Here is an 18,521-nt window from a genome sequence, read left to right on the forward strand (position 1 = left end):
TCCCATAAGCCTAATCCTGCTGCCAGGAAAACTGCTGGGAAAACACCAATTGACTTGAATGCGATTAGAATTAGACAACCAGAAACAAGTTTCCAATTTATTTCATAGCGAATAATCTTTTTGCTCTACAGAGCAATCCGGGGCCAAGTTCACACTGTGGCTGCATCGCCCTGCCCCCTTGGTGTGCAGAGAAACCCAAATCCAAGCATTTATTATGTTCTGGACCCAACTGTTGGAGGTTCAGCTTTGCATTTATTATGTTCTGGACCTATCTGTTGGAGGTTCAGCTTTTTGAAGTTTGGGATTTAGAGCTGAGTATGCTGAGGACCTGGCCTTTAGTAGGACAGAATTTTCTTTTTTTTTTTTTTTTATCTCCCTGGTGAAGTTTGTGCCAGTCCTGCTTTTGTTATCTCAATGTATGATAAAGCTTTGGATCGGTTTGCGACTGGTTACTGCTCCTCTCTGGTCTTATCGCAACAACTTTAATGGAGTTGTAATTACATAGGTGTGATGTTTGTGTAACCCGTGACTTTAAAGAAAGAAAAAGAAGAGCCTTGAGGGGATGTTTTCTTACCCCTGGTTTCATCTTGTAGATGTGGCTAGTGAAAGTGATTTTTAATTTTCATTTTTTTAGAGTTGAAACCAATAATAGAGCAGTGTCTCAGTATCATAATCAGTGGCCTTGGGAAGTAAGGTTTCCTGTCAGGTTTCTAGCTGGGTTGGCGTGGTGCTGGGTGTATGTCCCAGCTTACAGCACCTTCTGTACGCCAGCCTCCGCATTTTTGTAAAAGTGTTGGAACTTGTTCTGTCGTTGAAGTCAATGGATATTTTCCAAACAGGAGCAGGATCTTTATCTCTCTTTCACAACTCTGTAACTGCTTAGGATACCCCAGCTAGCACTAGGTTTAATCCCAAAATGTTTCTTAACATTGTGCTGCTTTCCTGTTTCAAGTTCATAGCAAATTCAAATTCTTTCTGGTTGCTAGAGGAAATTTTCCCGTGTTGACAAAAAAAAAAAAAAGTATACCCCAAAAGTCTTGCTCTTGGGAGTTATTTTCTTCATTTCTTTTGCTTGCCAGTTAGAAAATTCTTTATTTTCTCTTAGACTGATTTGGCCTTCGAACTTGAATCAATCCAGATATAGCTTTTGCTACTGCAGTTTAAAACTGGAACTTGCATCTAATTAATCTTTGCTTCTGCTGATGAAATTGAAGCAGAGGAATGGAAGTAACAATTCTCTAACAAAATACCTGTTCCATCCAGGTATCTTTTGCTCACTTATTTTATTGCAAACTGTGTGTTACAGGAACTACAGATGTTTAATAGTCACAGCACGTTCTCACCTTGGATAGATTATTAGCTTTTAATTCATAATCAACACTGGTGTGTTTGCAATTTCTGAAAGAGTCGTTTGCAGAAGTATGTACTGTAGGAGCCAATTTTGTAGGCAGATTTGGTTTTAAATGGTTTGTCTGGCTTGTTTCAGTTTACAAGCTCATTGTCTGTAATAAACTAAAACAAAATGTGTTCAAATGCCACTTAGATGCAGAAACTGTTCCATTGTCTGAACTTTCAGAAGCCCAGTCCTAAAAACTGTTTGGGATTTTTTTAAGCCCGCTGCTGCAGTGCTAACCTTTTCCCCTCCCCCAGCGATCCGTACAAAACCCACTCTTTACAAATCACTTTTTTCTTCCATTTTTTTCTTTCTTTTACAAACCTAATGACAGCCACATGCTCGTACCACCATGTTCCTGTACTTTTTTAAGATAACGTTGGAGCTGTCATCAAAGTAGAGCACTGAGATGGCATTGAGTTGGGTAGGAGCACAGCAGGGTTTCGGCACAGTCTCTGGGTTTATAAAGTGAACCTGGGGAATTAAAGCAGAAGCACGTTAAGATGTATTTTCCTTTCTCCTCCCCCAAAGTTTCTCTTTCCCAGGCAGCCCGCTCACTCAAACATGTTTTGAACACCTGGCTTTGTGTACAAATGTCTTGAGATGTCCCCTGCATGTATGGAGGCTGACGCACGCACCCAAGTCAGATCTAGTTGGAAATCTTTCAGTGAAGCAGGTTTTCATTAGAAGATTCCCATTTGTCAGAGCAGTCAGAGTTCTGCAGAAGCATACCAGTTACGATAAACTCTGCGGGACATGTGAACGAGATTTTGTGAGCAACCCCATGGGTGCTGGGCATGGGGCCCAGTCCCTGGAGCTGGCAGCACCGAGACCCGGCCCGCACCAAGGGCTCTTGGGTCCCCGGCTGCAGGACCTCTGAGGAGAGGGGGGAAAGCGACTAAAAACCAATCCTCCAGGAGAAAATACTATGAATTTTCTTCCCTTGGATATGTAGATGCTTCTAGCTTCCTTAATGCTTTCTGCAGTGCTATCCTTAGATGTGTACAGGGCATGGGATGTGGGTGAAAAAGCAGAGTGAGCCTCCTTGTGCCCTACGGACCTGGGCAGGGGACCGGGGCTGTGCCAGGAGGGTGCCCGAGCAGGACAGCTGCGGCTGCTGCCCCACCAGGGTGCTGGGGACTGGCGTGTCCCCTGGCCCTGCCAGCTACTGCAGTGCCTTGGCTTCGCCGAGGCAGCTGGGGCCACCAAGGGTCTCCCAAAGCGCCGGCGCTGTCATGTGGACGCGCTGGCTCGGGGCTCCCATCTGGACGTCTTTGCACAATTTCATAAAACAAATACACCCACAGAGCAGCTGGGCTGTGGAATTTCGGGATTCACTGACCCCTTCCTCAGCCTGCCCCCAAATCCACTTCTGGCGGCAGCACATGGTGCGGGTCCTTACGGAGTTTTTCCAGGAGATGCTGATAATGGGTCTCACATCCTGCGCTTCCCTCCCGTGCAGTGGGACTGTACCACCATTAAGATGCCTATCACAGGGCCCCTTTAAACTAGAGAGAGCATGTCAATGCTTGCAGCAAAGAGAGGGTAATTCCTAGCCAACTATTAATTCAGGCCACTTGGCTAGACATGTTTAGCCAGATGCTGCAGGCATCTTAAAGAGCTAATGCAGACCTTCCTTCTCGTGTTAGCTCAGGGATCCTTTTTGGTATAAACTTATTGCTGAGTAGCACCTAGCAGAAATAACTGTACCACAAGCTCCGTGACACCTACCAGTGTCTGCACAATGGCATGATTTGTAGCATTCATGTACGAATTCAAGGGGAAAGCACATTCTCCTTCACAGTAATACGCAGCATAGCCCTCTGGAGCGATGATCCAGTCCTTGATTAATTGAAGACATTAGATTGTGGAGAAAGACAGAAATATTGTGCAGTGAAACACAGAGTAGAATGACACATAAATCTATCAGTTCATATGTCTGCATACAATTACAGGAACTTGCAAAACAAAAATCTGGCACACTGGCCTCTCTAGCGCTGTCCTACACACCTCTAAAGGAGCTGCTCTTCATCGGGTGGCATCGCCTCCCTGGGGGTGTTCAGGGAAAGGTTGGACACGGTGCTTAGGGACAGGGTTCAGTGGGTGACACTGGTGGTAGGGGGATGGTTGGACCAGATAATCTTGGAGGTCTTTTCCAACCTTAATGATTCTGTGATTCTAAAGTACTCGTACACCCCGACTTTGCAGAAGCACTTCTTAAGCATGCTAAAGGCAATATGCATTTTTTTCCTGCAGGGGAGGGAAATCCACATACTGGCTTGATCTCTAGCAGCCTGCCAAGGGACTTGCAGCCCAGCTGGCACCAGTGACGCAGAGCCCTTACCTGCCACCCCAGGTCCCTGAAGCTGACGTAGAGCTCGTGCTTCTTGCAGGCCTGCCGCTGGTCACTGCTGCTGTTCTCTGCGGGGAGCGGGGCTGTCAGCACGGGCTGCCCCCAGCCCTCAGCAGCACCCAACAGGGAGCAGGCGGCGCTGCTCAGCTGTTGTGCTTGCTGCTTTCTTTTCGTCATTTTCAGTTTCTCATGCTTTAGTCATAAAATATAAAGTGCAAAAATCCAAAGACACCCTGGGAACACCCCCTCCCTCCCTGCTTCCTTTGACCTCATGTTGGCAAAACCCAGGTATCTCAGAGGATTGCCTGCTGTATTAAGGAGAACTTGTGCGAGGAGCAATGGGGAACAGCAACCTTTAACTCTTTTCTGCATTCTGAACTGTGCATGACAATTGCACCTTCATGCCTACAAAGGCAATGTGGTGACACGAAACTAATACAAAACCTCTTTGTGCAGCTGTAACCAGAGTACAGCCGGTGACAGTGCTTTGTGGTGAGGCCAAAGAACAAAGCACGGGTCTGAATTGTGGATCTGAGCACCCACAGCTGTCAGTGTAGTTCTAACGTTGTGTTCATCCTGGCCATATAGCCTGATGTCACACCTTGTGCCTGGGGTCCATCTCCTTCCCTCTCTTGCAAGCTCTTTCCATCCAGCAAAATGCTGGAGGAGCGGAGCTGGAATTTGCCACTGCCCTCAAAGGAGCTCGTCCCATGCTGCGGCTCCTTTTGGGGAGGTCACTGAGGGCCTGCTACTCTGAGGTGTCTCATAATTAAGCCACGTTTCTATTTTAAATGCCTGGAGCTTTTCTTCCATACTAGGACATGCAGCTTCCCCCAGAATGGCTGCAGCTATCCTGAGCAAGGAATGCGCTTTCCTCTTCCAGGCAAAACTTCTGGAATTACTAAACTTTTGGGGCTCAATTTAAAATTGCATCCTCTTGAAAATGTACAGCATTTTGATTCAGATCCGCTGAAATACCTTATTGTAATGATCACTTATTTGTTTTAAAGTAATTATCTTAAATTTCATGATAAGAATTTATATGGGAGATTGTTTAGATGGCTTTTTTTTTTTTTTTTTAATTGGATTAGGATATCCTTCAGTTGAACGCTGTTTCAAAGAAAAAATATTTTTCTAATTTTTTTGGAATAATCCCTAATATCAAGTAGTTTCAGACCAGCAACAGAAAACAAGTGGTAGACCAAAGAGACAACAAACAGCGTTGAGAATGGGCAAAACTGTTCCCATCTAGTGTCAAGTCCAGCGGAGCGTTATCCCACACCTACAAACACCGACCCAACAAACCTCCCTGTACCTGCGATGTTGGACACCCGGAAAGCTTCCTGGTTCTTTGGTGTTTTGGATCGATTCTGGCTCCTTTGCTTCCCTCCCGTGGAGCGAATGCTGCGGAGATGAACCTCGGTGGCTTTGAAGAAGGCTACTGTGAATGGCTGCTTGTTCTGCGGGCCGTGCCTCCCAATGAGACCTGCCAGTTTGGGGTTGATGCTTTGCCCTTAAAAATAAAACAGAGTTAAGCAGGATTGTGGTAAGTTCCCATTTTCAGCAGGCCCGGTGAATACCCCAAGGAGAAGAGCTGCTGTCTGGTCCATAACGATGATTCCTAGGCACGTCCGTAGCCACCAAGGGCCTGGACTTAATCGGCAAAGCTGCTTCTGACAAGAGCAGCTTAGCACAGCTAACTTCATTTTATATCTGCATGTAAAAGTTAAATAAAATGCTCCTACATATAATTATTTTACCCTAAATCCGCTTAGCATTAACTTTTCCTGCATTCTTTAGAGGGGTTTCTTTAAGTTCACCAGCCTATAATTTGAAGTGAGCCTGTAAAAGGAACCATAAAACTGAGCCCATAGGAACACTAAATTCCCACTGGAAGGTTATTAACTTAAAATAAAAATGCCTTATATGAAATGTTGTCAGAGTTCCAGATACACTGCAGCTGAGAGGAGCAAATAGTTCAGATATCAGAAGATGTCACACTTATTGCTGTGTCTCACCACTACTGTACCCCATAACCTCATTTCAAAACCATTGATGGCCATGTGTGCTTCCTTCATCCCGGACTTCTAAATTAATTTTATTTTTGCTGAAAGTTCATTAGGTGGTTTTGCTGTAGAATGAAATCGTTGTTCACAAAAGACGCGAGGAGCAGGTGGCAGCACAATATTGAACATTTCTCCCTGTTCTCTCCAAGAGTGTCTGGGTGCTGCTGTGAAATGGAAGGGGGATATCCAGATCTCCAGTTCTACTGAGGACTGAAGTTAAGTTACATCAGTAGTTCTTGTGATCCTTTTTGCTAAGGACAGAGCTGGACCTTGTCAGTCACGAATCAAATAAGCCAAAGGATGGCCGGCAGTTTCTGAGAGAAGCCCTGAAAGGCACCTGACCATGAAGAGCAGCTGAGGGACTTGAGAGTTCCTAAAAAAATCTCCTTACCTTGCTGGCTTCGGACTACGGTGTAAAAAGAACCTGGTAACCTGAAATATTTAATGTAATAAATAATGTAGGTAATTTTCTACAACTCCTGTTTTTAAAATGAACAAAGTAAATGCCAAGGGAGTGGCCTGTGACAGATTTAAAAAATACTGTATTTAGGGAAATGTTTGCATCTTAGCTCTTGCATATGGCCAAAGGTTGGTAAATGTGACGGGCCCCAGAAAAAGGGGCTGTGGTCAAAGGTCTAGGCCAAGAAGTGGAGCAGCCTCAGCTGCAGTCCATTCCCCAGTTTTCTAAAAGCCCGCAGCCCCATGAGCAAGTGCCAAGCTGCAATATTTGGGATTTGTGGAAAGAACAGGCTCAGGAGAGGGTTTTATGGGACTGCCTGGTGTGACCAGGTCCCACAGCGTGCCATGGGCAGGGGAGCGGGGCCAGGCCGTGCAAACCAGATAAAGCAAAACAAATATTGGGAAGGGGCACCAGGAAAGCTCAAGCTAAATGAGCAAGTGCAGAAATTTGTGTATGTAGGTTTCTATGTGGACATACAGCAACTTCTTCAGCTGAAGCTCCTTGCTGGAAACTTGTCCAAACAGTTTTCATTTGAAACATTTGAGGCTGAGCCCACAAAGTGCTTAAGCAAGTAGCTAATGCTGAATATGTAAGTAGTTCCACTTGTGCTCGGGCTTTGCCAGATCGAAGCCTTATTTCCTGAAAACAAGCTCAGCTGAAGGAGCTCACTGAGTACGGTTCCTATGGCTTTTCTTGCCCCCTCAAAGAAGCCTTTTGCTTCTCTGAGTTGTTTACCCTTCCAAGTACATCTCTGGCTGTGGTTTTTCCAGAGAAAGTTATTTCACCTTTGCTGTGTCTCTGGAGATTTGGTCAGCGGTATGCAGCAAGGGGACCCAACTTCACACGGGTTTGTTTAGTGGATTTTCATTAGCATGGCAGTAAGTTCATCTGACCGATGAATTCCTCATTTAACACCACTGTGTTCAGGATCAGTATGATGCTTCCTTAGGGGAAAATAGGCATGCAGTACTCTGTATAAAGGTGGGAAAAATGCACTCCTTGGTTCTAACCTTCCTACACATCCAGAAAGTGAGGTTTAACACAAGGACATGTATATAGTCCCCATTAGACAATGATAAGCTTGTCCCAAAAGAACTACAGCTGTGCTCTTGAACCAGAGGGCGCAGCCTTATCTGCTTTTATGAAGCTGCTTTTTTGAAACTGTCATATATGGGATCTCAGGCAATAAACTAAGTAAACCCAAGAGGGTGCTTGCTGTTCCCATGTGCGGCTGCTGAGCAAGGCGTACTGGGTTGAGAGCTCGCTGCAGGCTACTGACTCACCCAGATGTTTTTTTGCTTGCAGCTTGAGCTGATCCCCATTTTCTATGAGCAAAAACCTCCCCTGTGATTCCACCCTAGTTATACATGTTGATAGACTTATTTGGCAAGACTGTAAAGGAAGACCAGTTAATTTCTTTTGTATAATTTCATCTGGACAGTATGGCTTTTTTTTTTTTTTTTTTTTTTTTTTAAGACTGTACTGGCTTCATGGTTGGAGATCTTTGTATGTAGGACAGCTACAAAGGAAAGATCTTTTTTACAATTCACTTAAAGCACTGGGGGTTGTCCAAGCATATAGTGTTGCATCAAAGTCCTGCTGTGTTTGCAGCATATGATTTTCATATGAAGTCCAGGTGTAAAAGCAGTTTTCTCGTTAGCATGCAGTTGGTCTAAATCCAAAAAGAAACTTGGGGAGCAAGGAAGGACATGTCCTTGCCATTCAAAATAGAAAGAAATATTCACGTGTATGGTAGAGAAATGCGAGAGCAAAGGTGTGCTGCCAGGGGACTCAGTCACAGAAGCCAGGCAGACAATCAGGCCCTGTATCTCTGTATTTACTTTTTAAATGCTGGAGTTGGCTTTCCTAACTTCAGCGACAGGCTGATTTAAGCATTTTGTTAATCTCTTTTGAGAAAGCAACAAGTTACTTTTTACGTTGTTTTGAACGTGTTTACAAATACAGCTGGATTTTTCAGGAACATAAACTACAGTCCCAATTTTCACCGAGTCCTATACAAATGAGAATGCCATTATTACTGAAACCGAGAATTTCCAGCTTTGAAGGCTCTCCCCATGATAGATCGGGCTGTATGCTTTTAAAAGAGCCCACTTGTGGTTGCTCCGGCAGAGCAGTTCCTGGGGCTGTGTGGTTGCAGCATTTCCCCATGTGCAGGACCCTGACAAGCCTTGGCTGAAATCCGTAGCATATAAATGAATAGCTGGCTTCCTCAATGCTGAAAAAAGGGATTGACCTTTGCTGTAAAATCACTAGCTGAGGACTGGGGAGGAGGGAGTGATAAGGTTTTATGAGTAGAAGAGTGTGAGAGTGATGCTGTATTATCTGTAGTGTTTAAGAGATATTAAGCCTACTTCCAGCTAGTGCTTTCCTGTGGACTCCAGCCTGGGTCTTGGTTTTCCTCTGTGTGAACCAGAATTGGATGTGCCATGACTATGGACACAGTGTCTGTAATCCCAACTATTTCCTTTAGGAGGCAAAGTGAAAGCTAAAAGCAAGGACAAGTGTTTGAAAACAGGTTAAGCTTGTCCTGGCTGTTCGTTTTCCTTACTACTTTAGCTTGAAGAGTTAAGATTATCTCGTAAACCAGCCTGAATCTGAATCTTTGTGCAAAGATGGCAAAAGGCATCTGTCATTAGGGTGGGGACTGGTAACTTCCATGAAGAAGCTCCTGCTTTGTGTCTCTGAATGATCTGTGAATGCAGCAGCCCTGAGAGGGCAGGTTAAAACAAACCCTGGGCACCTTGCAGTGCACAGGTCTCACAAGAGTAAAATCGCCCTTCGGTGTGATGGCTGTTAGTTTGCCTGTTTCAAAATTGCTTCACAAAGTACTACCCACTGGAAATGTTCATAAAAAGCAATAGTAAACGTTATCATAGATGTGTATCTGGAGAATGAATTTCTACTGCTAGGGAGGAAACGAAAATGGTTCCTAAATATTTTCTGAATCTGAAAGTACTTCTGTGCCAGTTGATGCCAGCCTTTTACATCACTCAGCTTTGTCTTTCTACACATATCAAAGTTTCCTCCTCTCTCCTAAACTGGAATTGTCTCACTCAGAAAAATCTGAAGCGGTAGGCACAGGGAGCATGGCTGGAGAAACACAGGAGTGGTCCTGTTGTGCTCTGCCGCCAGCAGCCTATACACCCTGTGATGGGGATGTGTACACAGCTAATGCTGACATGACTGCATAACAGATCCCCAAATAAAGCATTTGAGTACATCCTTAACCTGAAATATGTCTACAGACTTTATTTTCTAATCGTTATTTGTGCCTTAAGCAAATTCAGGAAAAACATACTCACGAAATCCTATTCAAAGAAAAGAAAACTGAATGCTTAAGGCTTCCCCTGGTTGAGATCATCTACCCGAAACGGAGACTCCTTGACGTTGCTGTCTGAAACTCACCGTCTATGCTTTCCACAGATAGCTGCAGGCCAAGATTGTGCTGTGGATTCACCACCCAGTGATTACTGGTTGCAGTAATGTCAAATACCAGCCACCCTTCTTCTGCTGCCCAGATTGTTCGAGAGTCGAGCAGGAACAAATCTGAGTCCCTGAAAAAAAAAAAAAAAAAGTGCAATTTCTTGTTACCTGGGCTTTCCACTGGGGTCTCTCCAACATTGACATGCCCGCATTAAGCAACACGCTCGGTCGGCCGTTCAGGAACAGGCACGATGCTGAAGCTGGGCTGGCGTGCTTTCCTACCTAATCACCTTCATATGAAGTGCTTTTCTTCTCTCTTTAAAAAAGGGAGGATGGGTTGAAGCAGAGTTGAGGTGGTTTTGGATTACTTTGCTGCTGCAGTTAACCTTAGAGCTGCTGATGCAACTTCAGAAGAAATGCTTGCCAGGCACAGATTTGCAAAATTATTGTTTGCATATGCAAACTTAGTAATTGGGCAGACAATGCTGCTCATTATCCTTTCCACACATAATTTCCTGACTTTTACGCATAATTGTAGCACTGGTGCAAGCCAGCTGGAACACTGTTGTGCATATATTAACATATGTAATGGTTTTTTAAATTCGTTCGTCTGAGGTTACAGATAATTGATTGAGGCAATAACCCTCTGCACAGTCACAGGTCTGCATAATGTTGGGTGGCAATTTCCTTTCAATTTGTTGCTTACATCTTTAAAAGGCCACTGCTGGATTATTCTGGTTGGAGAAATGAAAACAGAAGCTGAGAAAGATCGGGAATAGAGAGGATTTCTTGCATTTAAAAAGGGTGAAATCATTCTGGATTTACAAAATATTTCCTGGCAAATTTCTGTAAAATGAAAATTTGAGAAAACATGGGTTCTGTAAGGGAAGGAGCCTTCTCTTATCAGAAGTTAAGAAAGAGGTAAAACTTGATGGAAGTAGTAACAGAATTGGATGGTGGCGCACTTCTTTTATTAAAAAAAAAAAAAAAAAAAAAAAAAAAGGCAACAACTTCAGAAGAACAAAGAAACCCGGTGGAAGTGTCCAGACAAGCCCCGTAAGAGCTGCTTCTGTACTTGTAGTGCACAAACATGATAACTTGTTTAAGTGTAATTATATCATTTTGAGTGAAGAAATATCCTTGGAATAACCCTTTCCAAATATCCTTGGAAAACCCTTTAATCGTATCCTCAAAGCTTCAAGAAGGCCTCGCTAATTTTGTCACTATTGATTTGTCAGTGCAAATAACTATATATAACTAATATAACTATATATAACTAATATAACTATAACTATAAAAGTAACATTTTTAACTTTGTTTATGCAGTGCCTCTTCTTTGCACAGAATATCAAGCAATCCGAATTGAATCCCAGAAGAGCTGTCAGCATAGGGCTTTTGTCTCTCAGATTTTAGTGATCATTTTCCCTGTGAGATACCAAGAAATTAGAGGCTTTTGTCCCACAGAGCTGACTCAAAACAGAAGCAGAGTTTTATTGCGATGATTTTTGCTATCTATACTTTCAACCTTTGTGGGCCAGGGCATGTAAGAAATGATGGCTTTCCTCTCTGAGCTAGTAAGTGTCACTGCCTCTAGCTCTGTGTGGGCTTACAAGAAATTAAACTTCTGAAATTAGTTCCTTCAGAGCACGTGAGCACATCATCAAGCATGTGTAAAAGGAGGATCTGTCGTTTCCCCAGCAATTCATTTTTAAATGAAAGCATTTTGCTTTCCTCTAAATAAAGTTTTGGTCTGTGGAAGAAGCCCTACATCAGAACTGACCTTGCTGTAACACCTCCTTGCCAGCTTGAGGGGTTCTATGAGGAGTAATTTGGTGGATATTTGGGCAGCCATGGCTCAGGAAGGGGCCGTGGTGCAGGCGATGGAGAGGCTCAGCCCAGGTGCTGGGATTTACTCAGCTCCACTGGGTGCCCCCAGGACAGCTGAAGACAAACGGTGCAGATCACCCCTCCCTCCATGTGTGCGGTCCTTACAGGAAGGTATGATGCTTGAGCACAAGCCGGGGGGGCAGATTTCCTGGGGTTTCATCCCCACCCAGGAGCGATGGCTGTGTGCCCGCAGCACATGACGCAGCCGCACAGACACCTCCCGCCCTTCCCTGTTTACAGCACGCGGAACAAAACACGTCCCAGGGGAGCTGGGGACGAGGGAGTAGTACGGATTGGCCCGTTCCAATGGCTGAGTCCAAGTTTCCAGAAGTAAAGGGCTTTTATATTCACATACTGCATCATTTAAGCATGGCCCCTGACTGGAACTCATGATTCACACAACGTTCAGTTAACAGGGACTTGGCTTGCTTGGTTTTTCTCCCTTGTAGTTTGCAGGTTGAAGATAATAGCAATAATGATAACTTATTTTTTTTTTTTTTAGCTACTGCTCAACTGCAGCGTTATTACTCAGAAAAACCAGCCTTTAAGCTTCCCATGCTGACATGATGCAATCGGGGTAACCAGACAACATGAGGCATCAAGTACCAGGGTGAGTCAGGCTGGGAAATTGTATAATGCGTTTGTTTTCCTGTAGTTACAGCAATGTGCAAACAATAGGCCTGGAGGGGAAGCCCGAAGTGAGAGAGATCAAAAGGACCCACTAAAGGGAAATGTCCTTCCCACACACACTCGGAACATTTGGACCCAAAAAGGCCTCGTGTCAGATGCTCCCTGGAGAGGTTCAAGCACTCCTGGATGTGCAGTTTCCACTCCGGCCCACCAGCAGCGGCCAGGGTTGGGATGCAAAACCTGACTGGTGTTGCAGGCAGAGCATCTGAGGCTCCTGAGGTTGCGGTGCCTGTTCCAATGAAAAGAAACCTCCCGCTCTCTCAAAAAGAGCAACCTCCCATGAAGCGAAATGCCCTGCTCCCCAAAGACTTACGGCAAAACAACATTGAATCACTAGCTAACAGACAGCAAGCCCTACAGCCATCATTGCTGGATAAGTCATAATGAGCAGAGCTAAGAGATGTTATTCTGCTTAGCCTTACACAAAATTTGTTCTGAGGGCTCCTGTCTAATGAGTTGTTACGAGAGTTAGTGCTAGTCTAGCTGATATGGCTGGTTTGGGATTTAGATTTGAGACAGATATCTAAGCACAAAGGGAAGAGGTTCCCAGCGCACATCTCAACCACGAGTACCTTACCTAGTGACTGTGTTCATATTGAGAGTGTTCTTGGAGCAATGTCAGCGGTGGCTTTACAATCAGGAGGCAGGGAACCACTTTGGTTCCTTGTTCTTTCAGTCCCTTCATTTAAGAACTTCAGAGCATGTGACAAACTGTACTGAGCCTTCTACCAAACCGAGGATATGGAAAGGAACACGATCCTCATTTTACAGAAAATTAAGCTGGGACATGGAAACGTTAATGTCTAGATTAGAGTTACATAAATGATGAAGTCTGGATCCAGACCACAAGTATGTTTTGTTGAGACCACATCAAAATGGCTCAGCATTCAAAGTACTTAGATCAGTGGGAGTGTCAGAGCTTTTAGTGATGATAAAACTCAGGGCTTTCAGATCAGTTTTCTCAAGCAACAGGCTGTTGCTGCAGCAGCCTGAGCTGAGGAGGGGAGGTTGGCACTTGTCTGCTGATGGCTTCAGTGGTGTCTGGTGCCGGACACCAGAAAGGAGATGCACCTCCTGGTAGAAAGCACTGCTGGAAGTTTGCTACAGGTCATATAGTTGCTATGTGGTCTATAAAATTTCCTTTAATAACTCAGTATTTTCTGGACTGAAGGTTGTATAACAAGGATTGCAGCGTGAGGTTGGCCAGGGACAATGCACGTGAGATCGTGTCTGGAAAGCAGCTGGAGCTGTGGATGTGGAAGGGCTGAAGCTGCTAAAGGGCTCGGTGTGAGCAGGGACAGGGAGAGCTGGTGGCATGAGGGGGCTAAGGAAGGGTGATCAGTGGAAGAGAAAAGGACTGGAAAAAGTGAGGTTTGTGGCAATGAGCGGAGAAATAAGAGGAGGCAAAATAAAGAAAAGGCAAGTGAAAGCATTCTGAAAGGGAAGAGTGAGGAAGAGAGTTGCTGTGTCGTAACCCCTGAAGTTCTAAGAGAAATGATTAACAACCAGGCAGTTTCATGAAAATAGCAAGTATGGGCTCTTTGCTTTTCGCTGGGGTATTTTTTAGCCTCTTGGATATGCTCTGGTTTGTAGCCATAAATGCTAAATAAAAAGTGCAGCATCTCTGCTAGCCACCTGACCTGGTGGGAACCTTGAGAGAGAGAGACTGAAATTGAGAGTCATCAGTTCTGCGATAGCAAGGGAGAACAGTAGATGAAACTCTGCAATTAAAACCTATAATGCTCTAAGGTCTGTAGTTCTGCAGCATAGCCCTCTTAGCAAGCAGCACCTGCTTTTGTGTCTGTTTTCTTCCCTCGCTTTCCCCAGCCCCCTTGTCAGCTCTGTTATTTCAAGCTGCTGGTTGACAAGTGGTAGTAAACACTAGCGAGCACTTCCAAATGGGATAAAAATAAATGGGAAGAAGCACAGGCAGCAGAAGACAAGGTGACTCTTGGCAGCTCTCCTTACATTGCAAAACGAGCTGATGGCTGCGATGTGCTGGCACTCGGGGCTGCGAGCACCTCAGAGCCTTGGTGGCTCTCCTGTCCGTGTCCTGGCAGCAGCCAGCCTAGGGCACTGCCAGCAGGTCCTGCTGTCCCCTGTCTGCCTTTCAGGCATCTGCTGGCCCAAAGAGCACACCGAGGCTGTCTGGCCGCTGCGCAGCTCTAATCCCTACCTGCTAGTTTGAGGAATTACAGATCTAGCAGTGTTTTAAACAATAACCATATTGTGACACCTTGCAGCAGTAGACTTGAATTGCTTTACAAATATGGGTCAATCCTCCCACGTCCGTTTTAAAGTGGGAAATACTGGAGGCACAGATATGTTAAATGTCTTACTGACTCAGCTTGTAAACCACAGGAGCATAATCCTATCCTCTTGACTGGTATTATAACCTTAGAGGAGCTGTTTGGGCCACAGGCACGATGCAAGCTGGCAAATTAACTGCAAGGTTGCCCAAAGATAGAGGTGGCAGGGGGGCTGTGGGCAATTCGCGTCCAGGTTTGAGCAGGTGGAGGGAGGAGAAGGCAGAAAGAGCATCCTGGGAAGGGGAGAGGAGGTCTCGGGTTGGAAGACATCTGTTTGGATTAAAAAACTGCAGCATCCAGATTCCACTTTGCTTGGTGTCATTACTTAAAGTTGGCTGCAGCTGTCCAAAGACAAGCTTAGGAAAATATTTTTCAGACTTTCCTACTCCGAGAGGGCCCCAGGATCTCCCTGGGCCTCTCCCTGGCACGTTTGCAACACCCTGTGTACGCGGCCCCGATGCAGCCCTCCTCCCACACCTCCCCTTCCCTGTGCCTCGGACCCCTCTCTCCCCCCCGAGCTGCCAGCGAGCCCAGCCCGGGGGTCCTCCAGGTGAAGGCACAGACTGCTGGAGGTGGCCTGAAAACTGTGATGATGGTGTAAATTACACAGATGATGATCTGTGTGAATTCGGTTGAAGCTTGGGAGAAATTAAATTCACTTTAAAATTTCCTCTTATTCTTATTTCTGTCTCATCTGTCCCCAGTAGCTGTGCTTCCCTTGCTGTGTAGTGTTTGAGGTCATCACCTAGGATTCAAAGACTGATTAAAAGTGGCAATGGGAGAGCTTGTTGCAGAGAGATGCAGCGTGTTTCCTAAGTAGGAAGCCTTTTGTAAAAGCTGTGCTGAGAGAAATGAGGCTATGTACGTATCCCTGACACTCTGTGCAGATGTTTCTGTATTGAGTTGCTGGTCGTTAGAGCATCCCTTAGCTGAGGAGGAGCCCGCAGGGGTATGTAAAATGCTTCCTTGCAGCTACCTGAGTGCCTGTGAAGAGTCATGCCAAGCTGAGTGACTTCAAGACTTGTCAGACGTTTTTGCAGTGGCTTTGAGGAATGGTCTGAAAGAGGTAACTGAATGCAGCGCTGCTCCTGGGGGGCTGCAGGGCTTCCATGCTCTAGTTCCCTGCTGCTGTGCCCGAGAGCATATCAGGATGAGAACAGTTACCAACCTACGTGCAGACAAGTAATAAAAATTAATAAAAACTATTGTCAGTACGTTTCTAGATGCTGTTAGAGTGCTTGTGGATATGGTTATGGTGCTGGGGCACAACGTTAAAACAAACTGTATCTTTCTGCACTGTACCACCCTGGGAACAATCACACGGGTTACTTTACAAAGCTCCAAAAAGAGGACACATCTGCTTTGCCTGTTGGGTGGGCCTAAGCCTTTCTTAGTTACTAGAATTACATGTTTCAATCCACAACATGGAAACAGACCCCAATGAACAAGGGAAGAGGGTCTGGAGAGGGGCTCAGGTTTGGTCTGGGTGCAGAAGTGGCGTAGTTTGAAACACAAACTAAAGCATTCCAGCTGCAAGTCAAACCCAGGAATGCATGGTGCAAGATCTTATTTTTCTGTAGGGCTGGTAACATGAGCATCCACATCAGTCACTGCCTTTGAAGCCTGTGAAATCCATAATGGGCACAAAGTGAACATGTAGCAACTCCATTACAATTACCAAAGGCTGGTCAAGTACCTGGCTTTATTCTGACCAGTAACAAAACTCCCATGGACTTCAAAGGGGTTGGGATTTACTCCACAGTGAGAGTGCTGGGTCCACTGAAACTGGAGCTGAAATTCTGGGATGAGGTATTTCAGCTGCAGAAGGTGCAGACATATGGGCGGGACCAAGCTCTGGTGTTGAGCTTGTTGTCTCATTTTTCTTAGACTCCTCTCCACAAGCCTTTTTTAAACATGTTTCCCACTTCGGTGCCTGAGACAAATGACCTTCACACCTTGCAGCAAGCCCCATGCCCCGTGGTGTGCGCTCCCTCGCTCTGGAGAGGAAGGGTGCAGCTTGGAGCAGCTTTGTGCTCCAGCAGCACCCAGGCAGGAGGAGATGGGGGCTTGGCCAGCACACAGCTCCGTGGTGGCAACCTGTACTCCCCACTGCAGGGCTCCTTACTGCAAGCAGGGACTCAATGTCCCACTGCTCAGCTCCCTTCTCAACCCAGCTGGTGGCCTTACAAAGCTCTTTCCCAAGCTTTTGGGTGAGGGAACCACAGTGACCAAAGAGAAGGTGGACATGAGTCACTGGACCTTAGGTTGTGTGTGTGAAGGCTTCGAGACATGTTATTTTAGTCAAAACTTCAGCTGTTTTCACAGTGGTTATGATATTAGGAACATTTTTGTTCATGAATGTACTTGTTTGCTTAAAGTGAATAACTGGTGCTTTGTGCCTAAAGAATGCTGTGCATGCTTTTTTGTAACCGAGAAGTTGTCAGTTTGAAAAGCTTGCCTTGCAATGCGTTCGGAGATTTGGAAAGTGCAGAAAGAGTATTTGATTGTTTAGTCTGCTTTCTTAAAAACACCTGTATTTACATCTTCAGATAATTTCTTAGTCAAAGTCCAGAGGGGTGTCCAGTGTGCTACAGAGGACGGAGCTGTGCTCTTGTTCTTGCTGCCGCGGTGGTTAGACACGTGTCTGCCCACGGCTGTGCAGGCAGATGGGTGGCAGCACCCATCCTGTGATCCAACAGCCCTGTTATTGAGGGGCACAGCTTCAGCAGTGTCTGTCTGGAAAGTCTTATGCCTGTGTTTTTCACCCACGGTAAGCAGCAAGCAGAGATGTTGCTGGTTAGCTACCTGCCAGCCTGCCTGAACTCGTACCACAAGTACTGAATTGCTGAGCTGCTGCTGCTCCTGGCTTATCTGAATCGAGGGCACACCAGCACGCCCTCAGAACTGGAGGCTTATCTGAGGCTTAGCTGGAAATGAAGCCTCCAGCACAGCCAGTGCTCCCTTCATCCTCAAGGAAAAGATCTCCAGTCAGCCACAGCTTTCTTTTCAGGTGGATGCTGTGCTGTTTGGGGGACCCAGGAGCTATCCTGGCCCCTGCTGTGTGTCGCCGTGTGGTGCAGGAGGTGACCTGATCCCACTGTTGCTGTGGGGAGGCTGGCGGTGCACTTGTAGACGTTGGTGTGCTCAAGCACAAGGTGTGCTTTGTGGGCGACCACAGGGTTGGGGAATATCTGGTGTCTCAGGCCCTGGAAGGCAGTTCCAGTAACCTGCTGGGAGATGCCACTGCTGTTTTATCATCAGAGAGCAGGGGGAGAAGGAAACCCATCTGTTATTTCGTTGGCCATCGTACCTGCCGTGCTCTAGGGGAAGGCACCGACAAAGCAAAATGTGAGCAAAGGTTTCTCGCGGTGCAGGGGGAGGGCTTGGCTTTGTTTTGCTCTTGTTGCTAGCAACGTCGGATGGGTCTGACTTTCCAGCCTGCTCGGGACGAGACAAACAGCCAAGGAAGCATCAAAGTGAATGGGTGTTTTTTGATCAACACTGGAGAGAGTTTGTTTTCTTTCTCCACTTGCCCAATGACACACTAACTTGGATGACTGGTCTGTGACAGAGCTGGTTGGAAAATGTCAGTGGAAAAATGCAGAAAAAGAGCAAATATTTTTACAAATGCTAGTGACAATATTTTTACCTTTGGTCAATCCAAACCAACAGGAGTATTTTTTTTTTTTTCAGTACAAACTGTTCAAAACTCAACAGCGCCTGTGCCAAAATGTATGCAGAGGGTGAATATGCATGAACACTCATAAAAAAAGAAAAAAAAAAAAAAAAAGCTGTTCCTGTGGTGAATGTGATGCAGTAAAACTGCATCTAATCTTGTAGCTGGAACATCTGTATAATTAGCAGTATTCCTCACCTCTTCCACCCAGCAGTTCATGTATATGCCTGCCCTTTGCATGCA

General features: G+C 45.6%; 1 protein-coding gene across 1 annotated transcript in view; it reads right to left on the minus strand.

Moving 5' to 3' along the window:
- Positions 1 to 1,717: 1,717 nt before the first annotated feature.
- Positions 1,718 to 18,521, minus strand: part of BMP7 (bone morphogenetic protein 7) — a gene marked incomplete at both ends in the record, with an annotated part of 43,153 nt that continues 26,349 nt past the window's right edge. The window contains 5 exons of the mRNA XM_084296445.1: positions 1,718 to 1,867; positions 3,125 to 3,235; positions 3,738 to 3,814; positions 5,062 to 5,259; positions 9,699 to 9,847. Coding sequence (XP_084152571.1) covers positions 1,718 to 1,867; positions 3,125 to 3,235; positions 3,738 to 3,814; positions 5,062 to 5,259; positions 9,699 to 9,847 — 685 coding nt within the window. The remainder of the gene's footprint in view (positions 1,868 to 3,124; positions 3,236 to 3,737; positions 3,815 to 5,061; positions 5,260 to 9,698; positions 9,848 to 18,521) is intronic.

Source organism: Netta rufina (assembly GCF_964035555.1).
Source record: "Netta rufina genome assembly, chromosome: 16".
Taxonomy (NCBI): Eukaryota; Metazoa; Chordata; class Aves; order Anseriformes; family Anatidae; genus Netta; species Netta rufina.